The sequence below is a fragment of the Chenopodium album genome, chromosome 13 (assembly GCF_948465745.1).
Source record: "Chenopodium album chromosome 13, dcCheAlbu1.1, whole genome shotgun sequence".
Classification (NCBI taxonomy): Eukaryota; Viridiplantae; Streptophyta; class Magnoliopsida; order Caryophyllales; family Amaranthaceae; genus Chenopodium; species Chenopodium album.
This window is the reverse complement of record NC_137846.1, coordinates 3763732-3783584: the sequence shown is the minus strand read 5'-3', so window position 1 is coordinate 3783584 and position 19853 is coordinate 3763732. Positions and strand designations below refer to the sequence as shown.

The 19853-nt window shown below is 33.9% G+C and overlaps 2 protein-coding genes across 6 annotated transcripts; both read right to left on the bottom strand.

The window, feature by feature from the left end:
* Positions 1–107: 107 nt before the first annotated feature.
* Positions 108–6208, bottom strand: LOC145574291 (putative wall-associated receptor kinase-like 16). Of its 5 annotated transcripts, none has more exons than XR_014098032.1 (3): positions 2743–3324; positions 743–1918; positions 108–232 (listed from the first exon to the last, which is right to left on the bottom strand). XR_014098032.1 is itself a non-coding variant. In XM_081632045.1 (2 exons), the coding sequence occupies exon 2, from the start codon at positions 1907–1909 to the stop codon at positions 854–856; it is 1056 nt and encodes a 351-aa protein (XP_081488171.1). In that variant the 5' UTR covers positions 1910–1918; positions 5792–6208; the 3' UTR covers positions 412–853. The 5 variants fall into 5 exon arrangements, 3 of the variants coding, with proteins under 3 accessions (XP_081488171.1, XP_081488169.1, XP_081488168.1); XR_014098033.1 differs by having other exon boundaries at positions 111–232; positions 762–1918; XM_081632045.1 differs by lacking the exons at positions 108–232; positions 2743–3324 and adding an exon at positions 5792–6208 and having other exon boundaries at positions 412–1918.
* Positions 6209–8584: 2376 nt separating this feature from the next.
* On the bottom strand, positions 8585–13908 carry LOC145574290 (flavin mononucleotide hydrolase 1, chloroplatic-like). Its single transcript, XM_081632041.1, has 7 exons — positions 13505–13908; positions 12543–12618; positions 11568–11619; positions 10666–10780; positions 10498–10568; positions 9503–9590; positions 8585–8905 (listed from the first exon to the last, which is right to left on the bottom strand). The coding sequence occupies exons 1-7, from the start codon at positions 13738–13740 to the stop codon at positions 8764–8766; spliced, it is 780 nt and encodes a 259-aa protein (XP_081488167.1). The 5' UTR covers positions 13741–13908; the 3' UTR covers positions 8585–8763.
* Positions 13909–19853: the final 5945 nt, after the last annotated feature.

Below are 19853 nucleotides of genomic sequence, written 5' to 3'. Positions count from 1 at the left end.
TGGATAAGCCACCATCAGTGGTGAAAAAGCCACTGTAAACAATGGGTGTACCCAAAAATATAGAGCTATTAAGATGAACTGAAGCAAGAGGTAGTTCATTGTTCCCAAAATATTTCAATTTTTACCTACCAAGAAGCTGTTTGGTCTGAACCATCTAATTCAAAATTACCCTTCTCCTGCAAGTTCTGAAATCCTTTAGCCCATAATAATGCTCAAGATAGGGGACTTCAACCTATTGAAAAAAAAAAAAGGAAAAGAATACTTGAAATTTGAAATCAGTGTAAAAGTCAACAACATACAACTTACCAAAAATGAAGCACAAAGCACAGCTAACCATGTGGAAGAACGTGAATGCTACAATAATAGGATACTAATCAAATTATATAATAATTCAATCTGTAATTAATAAAATACAGACAAAACAGTGGTAGTAGCTTTTTATTAAACAATCAAAGATTTTTTAAAACTTGCCTTGTTGTCTGAATAATTTAACATTTCATATCCTTTAACAATTCCTCCTCCTTTCGCTCTCTTTCAAACTAGATCCAAACCCATATAGTTAAGTACTTAAATTGACATACAGAGTACTTCACAGTTTACATGGTACATTAAGTAGGAGTGGGGGGGAAGCTGATTGTGAAGAAACTAGAGGAAAATTAAGGTCACATTAGCATTTTTTTTAACTTCATTTAACTGACAGAAATGATAGCTTCACTTAAAATGTAACGCAATAGTGCTAGACCTTGGAAATTCATCCAGACCTTGCCAAAGCTCAGTTGCTCGAAGGCTTTGTGTATCATGCATCTTCCGTTTTACATCACTCCAGATTCTGTCATCTTGCGTTGCAACCCCCTCAACTACTTGAACACGAGTCCAAAGGCTTCTGCATTTTTTGAAGCTGTAATACAACTTCCTCCATGATTGGCCTTCTTTCTCCTTGACTTTGGACACACCTCATAGTAAGCTCAGTAAACTGTGCTATAGTAGATTTTACACTTCCTTCTAGCAATAATCTCTGATCAACAATGTCTAACACACAATTTTGTGTTGTATATGAAATAAAGTATCTAACTAAATCACCACCTTGTTTCCACATATTTGCAGGATCTTTCCCAGTTATCAGTTCCATCATAACAACCCCAAAACTATAAACATCACATTTCTCAGAGACCACTAAGGTCTCTGCATACTCCGGATCAATGTATCCTTCACTTCCCTCAAGCGGCCATTTTGGTTTCAATTCTTCAGGGTCAATAGAAATGGACAGTCCGAAGTTAGAAAGTTTAGCAGAGAGAGACTCATCCAAGAAAATGCTTGCTGACTTGACATTCCTGTGAACAATAGGCTTTGATTCTGCAGAATGCATATAAGAAATTGCATATGCAATTTCAGTGGCAATTCTCAAGCGATTTTTCCAGGAGATCCAGCACTCACTTGACCTATGCAAATGATCAAACAAGTTACCATGCATTAACTCATGGACGAGCATGGGAACATGAGTCTCTAAGCAACAACCATAGAGGCGAACCACATTTTTGTGGCTGATATGCTGCTTGATAGTGACCTGATTTAAGAAGAACTCAATCAGTTCATCTGAGCCAGAAAGGCCATGACGGGTCTTTATAGCAACAGCTCGATCTTCAAGGTTTCCTCTATATACAGTGGCAATATCGCGACCAATGATCTGAGCTGGATGATAACCATTTGTTGCACGATAAATATCTTCATCTGAATATATCTTAATTGGCTCTTTACCCTTGCCTTTAAAGCATGCAATCTGCATCTCCAAAAGAACAGCCCCATTGCGGATGAAGTTTCTCTCTTTTTCCTCTGATGTTAATTCATTAACAGTTGGGATTTCAAGCATGTATGGATCATAAGAACTACACGAATAACAGCTTTTTAACATCTTAAAGACCTGCAAAACACCAGCTAGTTTTGTGAGTGACTTCAGTAGTTGCAATCTAACAAATTACAGCCTAATTACAGCCCTTACCTATCATATAGAGAAAAAGAATAATTAACTGTCTAACAAACCTGAGGCAAAGTAAAAATATATTATCAAACCATGTTCCAAAATGACAGGTAACCTAAGCTGAAAGTCCTTTTTAAGATCACATTCATATATATAACATGGAATTATTGCCTATAGCAGTATAGCCTCAGCACAACGTGCTCCTTTTGAACCTTGGAACAGGAACAATAAAAAAGGTATTCATCAAAATTAGATTTAAAATAACAGATTGCAATCAGCACCCACCCAAGTGCTTTTTTTGCCAAGAAATGGGAGGATGTCAATTGAAATAGAAACCTCATATCCTATACTAGGCAAGACCCTAAGCAAATCGAAAACAAAATTATGATGATAAAGTTATTATACACTAGTTACATAATACGGAATATATGATAACAAACTAGCACGTCAAGAAGTGAATTGCAATGCAAATTTTCGTACAAGTTCACAGCCAACAGAATGATGCTCATTAAGATTTTTTAAAAATTTTAGGCATCCTATCCTATATTATATGAAGTAATAAACCAGTCATTAAAAAAGCTAAATAATACTGTAGAATTTTCCTTAAAAAAAGTTCTCATACATCATATTTATCCACAATCCACATTTATACCAACGGAAACCAAGTTAACATGACATGATAACTTCCCCTTTGCTATCAACACTATCCCATGCATTATGATGAATTGAAATCTAAATAAAGATGTCAGTCGAATTAATACAATTACCTTGAACTTCATGGGCTTCTGAAGAGACATATGAAGTAATACACAGAAGAAAAACAGGAAATCAAAGAAGAAAGAGTTGCTAAACAAGACTAAGGTGATCAAAGTTATATTCTTTTGGATTGTTGGTATAAATCAGCAGAAACAAAAATCAGACTTAGAATTTATATTTAAGCCTTCTTTTAGATAAGTTGCCAGTTTGACTTATTACAGCAGTTATAATTGACTTAGTCTTAAGATGCAGTGTACACTGTAACACAATTGAACAGTTGATTAGGTACAATACTCTGTAACACTTCACTAGAAAATGGGACCATTGCATAGTCTATGGACTTATAAGAGTTATAACCAATAACATAAAATCCATACTCATACAGTCGGTAAACAACAACAAATAGGGTGAAGATGTAACCAAAATACCCTAGAAACGCTGCTAAGCCAAATCTCTAAATTCCATTTTCCATGACAGTAATTTCTATCTCAACCCAAAAAAGAGTAATTTCAATTGAAAAAGATAAAACCCAGCAAATATATGCTCATTATAGATCAAAAGAACAGAAAGAAGCATTAGTACTTATAGTAAGAAGTCTAATTTAAAGGAATTACCATTTCCCACCTTCGGTAGAAACGAATTAATAAAATCAAATCAGATAAAGTAAAACTTGAGTTTCAAATCTAGTTGGGAAAGCCAAATTGGATTCCAATCAACCAGAGAAAAAGCTCAAATCTTGCAAGATCTGGGGTTAATTTGAATGCACTCATTGACGGAAACTTTCTTACGAATAAATGTGAAGAAGGGAAGAAAGCATTTTAGAGGGATAGATGAACCTTTAAAAAAACGGTGTGACACTGTGACTGCTATCGGAGGGATGAAAATGGTTTGCAATTTTGTATGGATTGGTCTTTGGAAATTTTGGCATTCGTTAATCCTTAATGTTGTGGACCCGAGCCATATACAAACCATACCCAATTTGGCAACTACAGTGATTATTAACTTATTATAGCTATGTACTCGTACTTGCTTGCAATTTATAAAATACCCTATGCTAGTATTAGCTTGACCATTTGAGCTAAATAATTAAATTTGCTTGAGAAAAAACTTACCAGGTTAATAACTTAATATATTAATAAAATTTAAATTTAAAAAGCTGAGTAACAAATTAAGGCACAAATAAATTATAAGCTAGTAGTTAACCATTGGATCACAATTTAGCTGCAAAAAAAAAAAAAACAAAAAACTGGTTTTTCTATATAGTAATTCAATTTCCCTTTTCTACATGATGCCCCAACATATATCACTTTTCACACTATAGCCCAAATATACATTTTGTTTCCATACAGTAACTTTGTCGTTATCCCGTCATTAAAAATTTCGTTAATGGGACCCACTCTCGATTTATTTATATTTTTTTATTGATCTGCGCGTTGAAAAATACCGTTAAGGTTTTAGGTTTATTTTAAGTTTAAAAAAACCAAATTGAGCTCAGATTTGGCAAAAAAATAACTTAAATGCCTCGTTTTGCTTATTAAGAAATGTCTCGATTACGTGTTTACGTTTTAATACACAAAACGAGGCATTTACATTATTTTTTTCGTGAAATCTAAGTTCAATTTGGTTTCTTAAGAACAAAATAGCCCCAACCTTAAACCTAACATTTTTTAACGCACAAATCAATAAAAAAAAATCAATAAATTGAGAATGGGCTCCACTAACGAAATTTTAAAATCGCTTAAAATCTTACGTGGCATAACGAGCTAATTTCCTAATTAACTTGTCACTAGATGAAGCCCGTGCGATGCATGGTTTGTTTGATTTTTTTAAATAATGTTTTTTTTTTTATTTATGAGCCTAAAATTTGTTATATATTTAGATAAAATTCCTAATATTAAAAGATAATATATAATATTTAATTAATTTAAACTTAAAAATCTCATTCGCCAATTTTGCTTACATGGCATTTAAATTATTTAATTCTAAAAGAAATTAATAATCTCTTATTTAATTGGCTACTACTAAGATTTATAATCCAACATGGCGCGCTGAGAAAATTAGATCCTACGTGGCTCTCTAAAAACTCGGGAAAAAACTCCCCTTTATATATATATATATATATATAAGATTGGAGTTGCTCTATAATCCGCTTCTTATTATTTGTAACTTTAGTTGAACTCGTAACCATAAAAAACTTTCTTTCCATAAACCCAACTCAAACCCAAATTCAACGATTATTTTGTCACCTCTATTTGACCAAGGGTATAATCGTGAAGTAACAAGTAGATCTTAAATGCCTTTTTAGTTGAAGTTGGATCGAAAACCACCCATTTACATCATTATCTTTCATTATGTTGAGGTTTTCTTGGTCTCTACCAAGTGGGGACCAAATGTACTATAACAGACACTTTTGTCGTTGGTGGTTTGCTACTGATTTTAACGTCGATGGTATATCAACAACAACCAAGTTAAGCTTAGATGGTACTCTTCTTTGATACCAACGATTCAACGAACTCTTAGGTGTTGTTTGGTTTACATACAAAATCATGGGAATTGGAAATTCCTAAGAATTGCAAAATGAGTAAGTTGTTTGGTTGAATGAAATTTGGTGCAATGGAGGAAGTAGAACTTCCTAGGAATTTCCAATTCCCACAAAATGTAGGAATTTAATTACCTAGTCCCCCCTAGGTAAGTTGAAATTCCTATGGGAATTAACTTCCCTCATTACTAACCAAACAACTTTGAGAAATTCCCGTGAATTTGATTATGGAATTTATTTCCCATATATTAGAAATTCATGGGAATTTTCACTTCCTATGTTAACCAAACGACCCCTTAGATGGTATTTCTTTTGATACTATCAAACACCTTTTTGATACCGACGAACCTATTTATATACTAATATCAATTGTTGTTTACTTGTTTCTTGATTAATGACTTTTAAAAGTACTAGTTATCACAACTCTACTACGTATACATCAAAATAAATTATTTTTACAGTTTAACAGCCCACCATGCTCCGCAATAATAATTCTTTAACTAGAGAGTTTTGACCAATACCTGAACTTAGTCGACAATGGAACCTCCGGCGTTTTGAGCTTCCGGCTTTACCAAGGTAGCTAACCTCAACCTTGTCTTCCTTAGATCAGGTTCAGCACAGATCTAATTCGTTTCCTACCTTAGACCGTAATCTCTAATTTAAACAACCCTTACTGTGTTTATGATGGAACTTTTTAAACAGAAAGATAACTCATTTGATATATAAGGTTCAAGGAGATAATGTTCCCTTCTTGAACGAAACTTTTATTTAATTTGAAAAGATTACAACACTCATATATTACAACACACAAACTGAAAGCTTAAACAGACATAAGCTGAACTAGAGTTTTCTCTACCTTAGAGAAATGGAAAACCAATTTTTCTCTTAAGGTGAGTATTTTTCTCTAGAGAACTCTCTAAATCTTTCAGAGTAATTCTTTAACTAACTCTTCCAACTCTGCCTTCACTTCTTGGCCTAAGTCCCTTAATATAGGGAAGCAAAGTTACATAGGATCTTTATCCTAACTCAGCAAGCAATTATATACCATTGCTTTTTACAAAGATACTTTAAGACATAAACAATAAATAAAACGCGGATTCCTTGAATTATTGCTGGTGTGGGCTCAAGCATCCATAATTTCATCCATCATAACATTTCTTGTAGGTCCCCCCTCACTATCTTTGTTGTCTTCATACATAGAATTCTCTTCTTCTATGCCAAGGTCTATAACACATTTAGCTGCGTATTCTTCATCCCAACTCATGAATGCTTCAAACAGATACTCATGGCCTTCAATTGACATAAACTTCCCACTTTCAATATCTTCTAAATATTTGTAGATTGACTCGGTGTTGTTTACTTGTTTATGCCATCTACTAAATATTCTTTCATTTCGTTAGGCGCCACAATTGTTGTGTTACCAACATGAAATATGACAAGAGGGTTTTCTTTCCTTTTTATAAAATCGTTAAGATATTGTGAAATGCAGAAAAATCCCACTATGGCTTCAATTGGATTTCTAAGTCTTCTGACGAATTAGTATGGGATCTTTGCAACACCAAACTTTCCCAAATATTATCATGAATGCTACAAGCACATTATTACTGCACATAGCCATACTACCATAGTACCATGCACTAGATACAACCGCTTGCACACAAATAATTGTCCTCGAGAAAGATACTACGAAGTCTAAGTACTTATATCCTTCTCAAATAAAAAGGTCAGCTGAGACTGCAATATACTGATGAATTGACAATAAATGCATCAAATTGTAGATAGGAAGCTTTAAAGTTAATTGCAGCAAGATTAAAGATGCTATAATACAAGAATTAATGGTACAAGTAGGTTAATATACATCGAGAGAACTGGCTGCTAAATTCCCTTCTTCAACCTCATATAAAAAATAAAAAAATAAAAATAAAACTCTGTACTCAGTGCAAAATCCACCTTTGCCATACAATCTTTTATGACTGCACTCAACCAAACTAACCTTATAAACCCTTGTACTCTGTTCCCATACAATGAAAGTTGTTACAGCAATAAACCACCATTTTGTAGAAAGAATTTCTTCTTCCATCTGACAAGTTTCTACAAATAAATATTTTTTTTAAATCAAGCTAAAAATATTATTAGAGCATGAAGATTGAAGCACTCTCTAGTCTCTACAACAAGTCAAACACCAGCAGAAGCGGCAGTATTGGCTTACCTTTCTATTCTTGTTATCAAAGTGTGCAAGATAACCCATAGAGCAAGAAGCATATGTCAACTGAAGTGACTGTACCCCTGCAGTCGTCACAGGAAGTATTCATCTTTCCAAGCAGCAAATAGAGATCCTGTCTCATTAACAACAGGAGAAGAAAGTTATCCATCATAATTACTCTTTGAACCTGTCACCACCATTCTTGTGCTCAATTTTCAAACAATTAGGTGCATAAAATGATAAAATCAAGGGTATTAATCAAACAACAGGTGTGCAAGAACATTTACTGATTAATATCTGAATCAATCAGTAAAATGAATTTGTAGCAGCATACGTAATTTCTCTTAATGATGAAATGATGCCAATCACAATTTTACAAAATAATGATCAAAATCCATCCAACAAGAGAGAATAGGAGCATATTTTTTTTATAGAAAATCAAGAATTTTAAAAAAAATAAATAAATCACTTAAACTCCTGCTTTTGTACCATGAAAAACATCACATAAATATGAGAGAGAATATACAACTGAGGAAAGTACCAAAGGTTACCTGACTTACCTCATTGCCAAGTTTCCTTCATCCTCAAAGATGGAAAAAAATTGTGCTCACTGCTCAGTACTTTGAGCATTACGACAAAGTATAATAGAAACATGCAGAATGTAACAGCATAAGCACCTGTTCTTATTTGCATACAATTTTCTAAAACAATAATCATCTTATTGTTGGTAAATTACAGAGAGAAGAAAACATGACAGGCCTAGTATATCCGAGATTGTATATTGAAAGAAGATTGTACAAGTCATATTCCTTGGCTCATGAGGTACATAGCCAAATAGAAGGTTGCAGACATTAAGTAGAACTTCAATATTACAGTTGTATATAACCACGAATCTCCAAAGCAAGAAAAATCGGGAGCATCAAACTGGTTACATGATTACATCTTATCATTTTAGATTCACCGAGACAACAAATATGGTCATACAGAAATGGAAAGCTAGGAGTAAAAATTGTATAGAATTTAGATGACCATGTCATGTAGTTTGACGATCATGTCATGGTGCATCATGACACTAATCAAGTCAAAGTCATATAAGTTTCAGACGAGATCATAACACAAAAGAGAAGATAATTTTATATATACATGATGTTACATGAGTCCCCCCACCCAAATGGAAAAAAACAAAAAAAAAGAGAACACCAAGAATTCAATGCAGAGTAACAAAATTAGTGACAAAGGAGTTCTGCAATCGAAAGAATATCAAATACTAAACTCAAAATGTAACGTCTTTCATGAGCTCATCCAATTGTGGCTGAGCTCATCTGCAGAAAAATTTAAGCCAAGAAGAGACAGATCTTTACGTAACACATCTGCACCTTTAAATTGCAGGCCAACCATCCCAACACTCACTGCTCCCTCCACATTTTTTATCCTGAAACCAAAAATCTCATCACAACAGTGACATGTAAAGATTCAAATATAGAATCAGAATAAACAAGGCTTAAAAATATTCATGGCGATGACTTTTCAGATATGTAAACACTCATAGAAGTATCCTGTATCCAGCATATACAGGTCAAACTATTGAAAGATCTTACATATTTTTTGAAGTCCTATACCCAAGTATCAAGTTTGTGTATAGCTTTAAGATATATTTGCAGCATAGAACAGCAAACAAACCTACTAAAAAGCACTGTGGTTTTGCAAATTTTTAAGTTTCAGTCATCAAATGAGCAGTTTGCCAAATTCACGGATGATGGATAACATGAAATAGCAAAAGAAAATATTAGAATAAAAGAAAAAGGAAAAGAGGCGATGGGAAAGTCCTAAATGAATTGCATGATTCACAAAGCTCAAAAATGAAAATGAGAGCTGTAGAAAAGGTCCAGTTCAGAAAATAAATTGAATGTAGGCAGTACACAATCAATTTGGGGGTACAAGTTATTAAAAATTCCCTAAAACCAAGACAAGCATTGAACTACAAATCTACAATGAGAGTTTAATATTCACAATTGCTGGAAGCACTTACCGATCATCAACAAATATACAACTTCCTGGCTCAACGTCAAGGTATTTGAAGGCTTCACTATAAAAACTAGGGTCTGGCTTTAATTTACCTGTAGAGCATTAATTAGAAATACTGGTTTCAAAACAATTCTTCATAATGAGAATTGAAAAATAAAACAATGATCACAATTGAGCAAACAATAGTTTAAACAAACAGCATCAAATAGTACATTAGCTAGTTCTTTTTTGATATAATATTACGAAACACATGTTATCAGGTTTTTCAGTCCAATAAAAAAGGGGAAAAAAAAACACTAAAATAGGGAGGATAAAAAGAAAGAAAAACAAGGTGTGGCATAAAAAAGTGGAAGTCCACAATAATTCAACATAGAAAAAACAAGTTCTATTCTAGTCTGACAGGTCAGTGGAGAGAATAAATTAATTAGCAAATGACATTTTAAAGCACGATTGGCTCAAGCTACCACGGAAACCAAACACCATCCCTCATAAAATCACCTATTCTGATTTGACAGGTCAGTGATATCAAGAAGAAGAGAGAATCAACATGGGGAATGAACACAATTTTATAAAATTTTGAGAGGAAAAAAAAAAACAAAAAAAAAAAAAACAAGGTTCAATGGCATAAATTAAAAAGAGCTGACAAATGAGCTTAATCCCAGAGTAGTTCACAGCCATAGTGATTCTAATATTAGGCATGGTTAAATATAACGGTCTATACCATTATTAGAATTCAAGGTCAAATTGAAAAGGGGTGATCATTTACAGTTTTGTAAAGATGTTCAGCAATGTACATGACAACAGTTGATTGTTCACAGTTTGTTAGATGGTCTAATCACTCCAATGGAAGGAAGAATTCATCACCACAAAGAAAGAAAGCAAGCAGTCACCCATAGAATAGTTGAACATTTTTTACCGACATTCTACTACGCAATGTTGAAAACAAAGGGCACAACTGCAGCCGGAAATCCATAAACTGGTAGTAAAAATGTAATATACCTATTGTACAGGAGCAGAATGTCCAAGATAAATAAGTTGATAGCTTTAACTTATCCTCGATTAGTTGATACCTGCAAACAATTTACAAAAGTAAAAGTAAGTCACATAAAATAGAACCCAACAAAAACATACTCTATCTTATAAGGGAATGAAGGAAATCTCAAATACCAGATTGGATAATTTGTAAAAGCGTGCATTTCATAGTTGTTTCTCTTTAAAACTTGAAGAAGATCTTCAACACCATCTAAGTAGGAATATCCTCTTTTCATGCATGCTTTGAGGCCTACAAAGAAAATTGTAAGCTTCAGTTTATCAAATAACTAGTAGCACAAGTTCAAGATATCTACAAGTATCTAAGTATAATACAAAGATCTATTATAGGAGAAAGAGAGCTGGAAATTGGAGAATAGTTACACAGTAAACACTACAAAGTGCTCCCTTATTTACCAAATTGCTCGCAGATTTTTGTATGTATATTATATCTCATTATATAACAATAACACAGGCCACTCAATGATCAATAACTAAAAATATGTGTTTCGAAGGAAGGCAGGAGACAAGGGTACTCTCCATGAAACTATAAAACTAATACCATCATCACTATGCATCTATATAAACCCATAATAAAACTAATAAATAAAAAATAAATTGAGTAAATCAATTTTTCCAAACAATCTATTCAGTAGTATTTGGTCTATACAATCCTCTAGTTAATTGCTTGCATGTAACTCAATTCAGGTCCAAACCATCCAATACACCTGAATTCCCACACCTCGAACATCAGTCAAGTTTCAACCATACACCTAAAATAATAAAATTCTGTAGAGTGCTGGAGAAGAAATGGTAGCTGCGATCACATATACCAACATCAAATTTGGAACTCAATATTTTCTTTTTATTATATAATAATAGTTCAAAATTCCATGAATGACACATTGTAGAGGGTCCAGCCTTTATACCAATTGTGAAAAAGTTAATAAAGGAAATAAGAAAATAATTTTCCCAGCAGTTCAAAACTGAAACTCAGATTCACCATGATCAACACAAGAATTCTAAGTATACCAACTCACCTTCCACATCAAGGTGCCTTCCATCTTTGAAAAACTTTTTAGCTAATTCAGCCTGCAGAGAGCAAACTTATAAGTCAGGCAGGAGCAATGTAATTATAGGCAGCATTAAAAACATATAATTTCAGCAGAACATCTTAATTCCTATTTAGAGGTCTAAATATATACTTTCAAATGTTTTAATATACTGTTGAAACATATCCTGTCAAAGTTCCCACGTATACTATCCAAAATTTTCCCAACAATATTTGCCTCTTGAATTTAGATAAAACAGACATGCTATTGGTTTTTTTGTTTTTCCAAACCGTGACTGTTTCAATAACAACTCCCATCAAAATAAATTAAAGGGTGCCATAGAACATTCACTTCAGCTTATGCATTACCCAGCTAACCAAAGTAAAACTTTGCAAAAACCTATTCCTTTTTAAATTATTTTCTAGACAAAAATATCAAAAAGGTAGCCATTTTATGTGACTTACTATACAATAACCAATTTTCTGTTCCACTCTAAAATCAGAACTTGTATCCCAGGTGCATCAAAAATTGTGACCCTTAAAAGCAAGCAAGATGCTCGGGACAGGCATCCCCCTGAGAGCAAGCAAGCACCCCACTCAAATACAAGAGATATTCCCATATATGATGTCGGCTTCTAGAATACAATCAAAATCTATTTAAAAAAAAATGAAATTTATTAAAGTTGAAGAGCAAACAAGATTTTCTTAAACTCTCACATCTGCTACTTACGAAAAAAGTAAGAAGCATATTTGAGAATGTCAAAGGCAGACATGTGGGAAGTTAAGAAAGAGTTACTGAAAAGACGATATATAAAACAGGTGAAAGGAAAAACAACTGGAAGACCACAATATATCCAACAACAACCAGTATAAGTAAGAACACAAAGACGGCCATCAGACTGCTCAAGAATCAAAATAAGTTTATACTAAAGATGAATCTCACTTCTAGCATTCACCATTATACCTCATTAATCAATCCCATTTCAAACTCACTCCAGGCAGTTGGATGCTTGCACTCCATCAACTCCTTCATGGACATACTGAGGACAAAATCCACAATAGACAAGCAACAACATTACTTAGAGTAACAAAAACAATACAAAGATTCATGACATCTCTTTCAAGAGTTTCAACTCCTGCAATTCATAGTTCTTGTGGTCAAGCGACCAAAAAGTACTTAGGATATTACTCATATTAGAAAAACCCAGATATGACAAACCCAACAGTTTAAATGTATCAACAGAACCAACATCATTGCTCCAAACCATCCAGTGATAAATTTTTGTTGTCTTAATAAACGACTAATACCAATCCACATAGCATGAGGGGGGAAAAGTGTCTTGCTATACTGGTTTAGCTTGAATTTGACTATGAAGTCAAGTTTTTGAGAGTCTTTTACACCAACACTCAAATAAATAAAGAAGTTTTCTCTACAATGTACATTGAGAATGATGACTGAAACATACTTCTAAAATCCACTTTTCTATCAAGATTTTCTTCCAATTCAATTTGATATACATGTTAAATGCACACATAAAATCTAAACTCCATAACATTCATAAGTTCCCGCCTTATTCGGCATATTACCATACCATACCAGTATACCACACACTACCTGCAATGCCTAGCCTCCCAAGTCCCACCCTCCCCCGGCCGCCCGTGCTTGACTAGATCGATCATGCTCTCGAAAGAACATACAGTTCAAATAATCCATATAACATAAACAACCTAGATCAAACCTAATCCAACTTCAGATTAATTTGGTGCAATAACATAAATTTCAATCATTTTTCCCAAATCATAATAAGGGGCATAAACAAAGCAGTTTAAGTTTCTAAACCTTTCTTCATTAACCCAGAAACATAAACACATCCACATAAAATGGAAAGAAAAAAAAAAAGGGAAATCAATGGAATTGAAAATTACCCAAAAAAAGCTGGAACATCATGGTAAAAGGGATCACGAACAAGTGTATCCATAACATCAAACAGCAAAATGGGCAACGTTTTCTTCTCAATTGCAGCAGAAGAATCAACAATGGTGCTAAAATTGGAGCAATTAACACTATCTTTCATGGTAATTGAACTTCTTGAGTTTGACTTTGGTGGGTCTAAAGAAAATTTAAGAGGGAAAGAAATTGTGGGTTTGAAAAGAAGTGCCATTTTTTTTGTGAAATTAATTAAATTTAAGAAATTTTGTGTTCGTGATTTTTAGTGTATGAGATTCAATCAAAGAAGATGAAGAAAGAAACAAGAGTATCATGGACAAATTTATAGGAAATTGTGGAAGAGGATACGGGAGCAGTGGAGTATCAACTATTCAAATCTTTATTTATTTATTTAATTAATGGAGGATAGATAATCACAAATCACACTTTTGCGTGTAAATGGCAGTGTAGGCTTGTTCTTTTCAACTTAAAAAAAAAAATAATATTGTTCAGTAAAATTAATTTCAGTTCAGTAAAATTAATTTCAGTTCACTAAAATTCAGTTTTCTTAAAGAAGAATTACAATAGAAAATCAGTAAAAATAATTTCAGTTCAGTAAAAATAATTTCATTTCAGTAAAATTAAGTTCAGTTGAGTAAAAATAAGTTCAGTTTAGTAAAAATAATTTCAATTCAGCAAAATTAAACAGGGCCTAAGACTGTAAGAAAGTGGCGCAAGATTAGAGTTTGTTTTATTCGCCTTATTTTTGCTACGGATTACTTGTATGATTTTATTTTTCTAATTTTTAGAGATTTAAATTTAATTACAATTATGTAAACAAACATTATGAAATTATCAAAATTTATAATTTTTATTACGTAATCTGTTGTATCTTGCGATGTATGTACAATCGATTATCATAACTAATTTGTTTTGCTTCTTTGCACAAAATGGGAAAAATCGATCTTCTCATTAGTGCAAAGTAAGATGTTCGATCCGCATGAATGACCAAACTGAGTAAACAAATGTACCTCATAGCATGGTGGAGATAAGTCCTAAATCAGAGTTTGGTAGCCTTTGCAAGAAAAAAAAAATAATAATTTTGAACTTATCCAACCTGATCTTCCTGAAATAGTAAGAATAGAGTAGGTTTTACCCCTACTTATTTTTCCTAAAACTTATTTAATACTAATAAAATTTGATTTTTTACTAAACTTTGTTCCGAAAAAAATTGTGGTTTGAATCAATCATCTATAATCATCAATCAATAATCAATACTAAAACACACACCAGCAATACACGTGTCATTTCCGGATGTGCCCTTAGTTGTTTTTTTTTTTTTTTTTTTTACTATTACTCAGATTTTTTGCCTACTTTTGTTTTAGTTGTGTATTATAAGCTAAAACTAAAAAATGCTAATATCAAATCAACATATCACACACTTTTATTATTCCTTGATTAATTTATTATTATATATGATACTTATTAATTAATAATCTATAATATAGATTACCTTGCATGACATAAAATTTAACCTAGTTGAGATAAATGTGAAATCTCCTTCAAAGTCTAACCCATTTCCAATGAAAAATTATAAATATAAGTCCATTTGTACATAGTTGAGCATCATCAAATAAAAATCTAATTCTATAGACGGGGTCATGAAAAATGGCTTCCATGAGACCATGACGTTTACTAGCTAGCACTTTTGAGAACATGTGTGTCATCTAGCTTGATTAATAAAGTCGTTGTTTTTCATGCTTCTTGTTACAAAGTTTAATTTTTTAAGAGTTAATGATTTTTGCAGAGAGAGAGAGAAAAAAAAAAAAAAAAAAAAAAAAAAAAAAAAAGAGAGAGAGCAAAATCAGAGTAATAGATTGTTGATTGTTCCAAGCAGAGGATTTAAAATTACATAACGATTATAAATTGCCCTCATGATACTCGTGCACCCTTCTAATTAGCACCAAATCCGAGCCAGACTGTTTAATGAAAATTATTGATTCATTGTGATTTTCAATGATATCCAAAATCCTCATGGATTCGGATTATGTTGTCGTTCATGACTTACACCGGATAAGACATAAGAGTTTGAGGTGTCAATTTAAAACATAGGACGAGTTTAATGAGGTTGAGGCCATGTTTGGTAAATGGCTTTTTGGTGGTTTTTTGGTTAGCTTTTGGCTTTTGGCTTTTTTATGAGGTCAAACAGCCAAAAAATGTGTTTGGTAATTGGCTTTTTAGCTAGTGAAAAAGCTGGCTTTTTAGCTAGTGAAAAAGCTGGCTTTTAAGCCAAAATGAAAAAGCTGGTTTGAGTAGCTTTTTTTGTTGACTTTTGGCTTTTGGCCCACAAATTATCTAATAAACAACCAACTACCAACAATTAATTTACCAAACACTTTTATAAATAGCCAGCTTTAACCGCCAATTTCAAAAGCCATTATAAACAGCCAAACATACCAGCTGGTCAAATAAGCCAAGTGAACCAGCCAACCGCCAACAGTCATTTGCCAAACAAGGCCTGAATCATGTCTAATCTATTTCAAAGTTAAGTCGAGCTAAATTATTGTGTTTATATAAGGAAATTTTGACATTTGCTACAAGGAAAAATGCCTCCACTCACATTTGCTACCGTTTTATTTTTATTTTTTATTTTTTATTTTTTTTTATAATTTTGCTACCACCTAAATCAGAGTTAGTTAGAAATTACTACCCCATGCCTTAAACCGTAACAGTTTTTGTCAGTGAGGCCGAACCACCCTCCAGCTACCCCACTGCCACACCCTCCCCTCAACTGCCACCCCTCCCCCTTCCCCCCGCCGACGGCCGGCGCCGGCGACCCTACCCCCCTCCCTTTCCCCCACCCAAGAAGCTAACCCCCTCCCTTTCCCCTTACCACGAACCCAACCCCCACCTCCCTTTCCCCCACCCACCGAAGTCTACCCTCACCAAATTCAACACCCCTCCCCGTTACCTCCACCAAAATCGATCCCCCTCCCTTTCTCCTACCCTTTTCGGCCACCCCTAACCCAAAACCACCATGAGCGAAAACCTAAAACCCGTTAAGGGTGGTTTCGGGCTGGTGGTTTAGGGTTAGGGGTGTCGGGTCACTTCCGATGGGGGTAACGGGGTGGGGGGCTGATTTCGGTGGGGGTTGGCTTCGTGGGTGGGGGAAAGGGAGGGAGGGTTGGCTTGGCAGGTGGGGAAAAGGGAGGGGGTGAGGTCGCTGGCGCCAGTCGAATCTTTTGGCACTGGCCGCGGGTGGGGGGAGGGTGGTTGGGTTTTTTTTCTTTAATTTTTTATTTAATTTTTTTTTTCTTTTTTCAATAAACTTAACGGAAATCCTAATGGATTCCATTAAGGGGTAGTGATTTCTAACAAACTCTGATTTAGGTGGTAGCAAGGTAAAAAAAAAATAATAAAAAAATAAAAAATAAACGGTATCAAATGTGAATCGTGGTGTTTTTCCTAATAGCAAATGTCAAAATTTCCTAGGTTTTAATTAGATCTAATAAATTTAGATAAGTTCAGATAAGTGAAAATCAGGTGAATAGATAAACCTTTAGAATCATGAAGTACCAAAACTAACCATAGCTTAATACTCGAATTGACAGCTCTAATTTACGACTTACTAGTTACGGTTACGGAGTGCAAGTATTATTTTCTTTATTGGTTGGAAAATTTGTTAAAAAAAAACCTTTTAAAAGAACCATTTTGCGAAAAAAAAAACCTTTTAAAAGGTTTTTAGCTAAAAAAAAAACCACCACGTTCATTTTTTTTTTTTTTTTGCGAGAGGAAACCTACTGACTCCTTTGTTGCTCGATGGTTGTGGTTGTATAGCAAAGTAGAGGGCAGCATACTGAGGTGAATTGCTACCCTGATGTGGGTTGCTTGGCGTTGTAGAAATCTATCCATATTTGAGAATGAACAGCCTGATGCAGTCATGCTTGCGGCTGGTTTCTGCAGACTTGTCGAGGATTACACTGAATATGCAAAGCGAGTTTTTCTCCCTGGTGCTGCTAGTGTGGAAGTGTCCTCTGCAAGGGTGCATCAAAGCTAATGTTGATGCTCATGTACCCGTATTGGGTAACACTGGACTGGGTGTTGTCTTTAAGGACACTGATGGTAAGCTGGTTTTGACAGGAACGAAGGCAGTAAGCTCATCAAATCCGGAGTGCGTCAAAGCTCAGGCTGTTCGATACGCACTTCAGTTGGGAATTCAGTTTGGGTATGGGAATTTATGGATTGAAGCGAATGTTGTGAATGTCATTAAGGCTATTTCTTCCAATGCCAATGGTCATGCCCTGATTCATGTCATTTATGATGATATTAGAAAAGATAGAGCGTGGTTTAATGTGTGTTTATTTTCGCATGCTAAAAGGAGTTGTAATTCGGTTGTTCACCTTATTGCTAGAGGTAATATGAGAGGGAACAATGAAATTTTACGTCTTAGTTCTTTTCCTCATAGTATTGTAACTCTTGCGGAGATGGACATTTCCGGGGATTGCTAAACGCAACCTAAGTTTACTTAACGTAACCCTTTTTTTTTCATTTTCAATCCTGAAAAACTATAAATTTTTAATTCCCTTCTCTTTACTCAGCATTCTTAATATAGTAATAAGTTATATTATTTTTGTCACATGAGTACACTGTAAGCCACTATATTTTTTAAAAAAATATTCAAAGGTCTAACTGTAGGGAATTATAGGTACTACGCAGCGGAAATACATGAATCATATTCATACAGTACCTAATCCCAAGATCTAATGCATAACAGATAAAGAACATATAATCGTACCTTTGAAGCGTGATTCCACGTGCGATCGAGCAAGAACAATGGGAGATAAAGAACCCCAAGCGTGATTCCTCTACTTGGTCCACGGGCACAGATTAAGACCTCCACTAATGCTAGTTAGTTGCAATTGAACCCTTCAATTGACCTTCTACGGAGAAGTGCGAGCAACGAACCACCATGAACCACCACACGCGCCACCAAGGTGGTCGGCAGTACGGACGAGGGGAGGAGAGAGAAAGTCATGAGTTAGAGAGAGGAATTAGGGTCTTTGGGATAGGTTGCCTTGATGTCAAAATACACTGTGTGTGAATTATGACTGTTTGCCAGCAACCCTAGGCAAGGATCTTATTTATAGATCTCATCTCTAAATAAGAGCCCATGTCAAAAGCCCAAAACCTAATTCCAATCTAACTATGCTAGCCCAATCCAATTCATGATTAGTTAATTGCTCATGAGGCCCATTAATGGGCCTCTTACTTGCTTAACCCAATACCCTTGTTGTGTGACCTCATAGGATCCATTCTAGTAGGCTCTGGATTATTTGACTAGTCCAAAGATCATCTCTCATAGTCTAGCAACAGAGGATGACGCCCCAAAAGAACGAACTTATTATCTCCATAATAGTGATCCTTGATATATCTAGTAATTGCACTTATCGAAGACATAACTCCTTCACTAACAAGGGTACCAACTCAATATAGGCTATGAATGACTTCAGACAAATAATACCCCTTTGTTGCAAATAATAGTTGACGGAGGTACTATATGAAAATGTAGCTACTTTTTCATCCCAACTACATATAATAGCCTCCCGTATTTCATCTTAACAACACAATACAACATTGTCTATTCCACCCCAGCAACACAAAACAATTAACACAATATGAAAATTTTTAGAAAATTTATCCCAAGCGATTTTTAATTTCGTGATATGCATAATTTTTTATGCTTCACTTTGATACAATTACATATAATTAAACATGGATGACATTATCAAATTACAAATAATTATCCCAAAAAGGTAGAAATGTGAAAGAGATTAGGGAAACCAACTTTCGTTAATTAAGTTAAGTTGCTTCGATTGAGTGAAATTGTAAATTTGGATATATGAAATGGAATGTGAGATGAATTAGACTTTGTGATGAATTGAATTGGAGCTCTAAATTTGATGAATTACATATAAATTTTGTTGCTCACAAAAATTTGACGAATCAATTGATTCGGAAATCCGAAAGTATATTGGGTGTTTGGAATTTTACAGAGAAAGGAGAATATCAAGGAAAGAATGAGGAAGGAGGGGCGTATTTGGTTTTTTAGGAAGGTGTGTTAGAGTAAATAAGGGTTGTATTTAGCAATCGTGCTTAATTAATATAAAGCTCTATCGTTTTCTCTCAAAAAAAAAAAACTTAATTAGCCTCTAAATTCTTCTAATTAACCTCTAACCCACCAAATTACTAAATAATTAAATTTAATTAATACATATACATATACATATACATATATATATATAAATAATTAAATTTAATTAATACATATACATATACATATTTAATTAA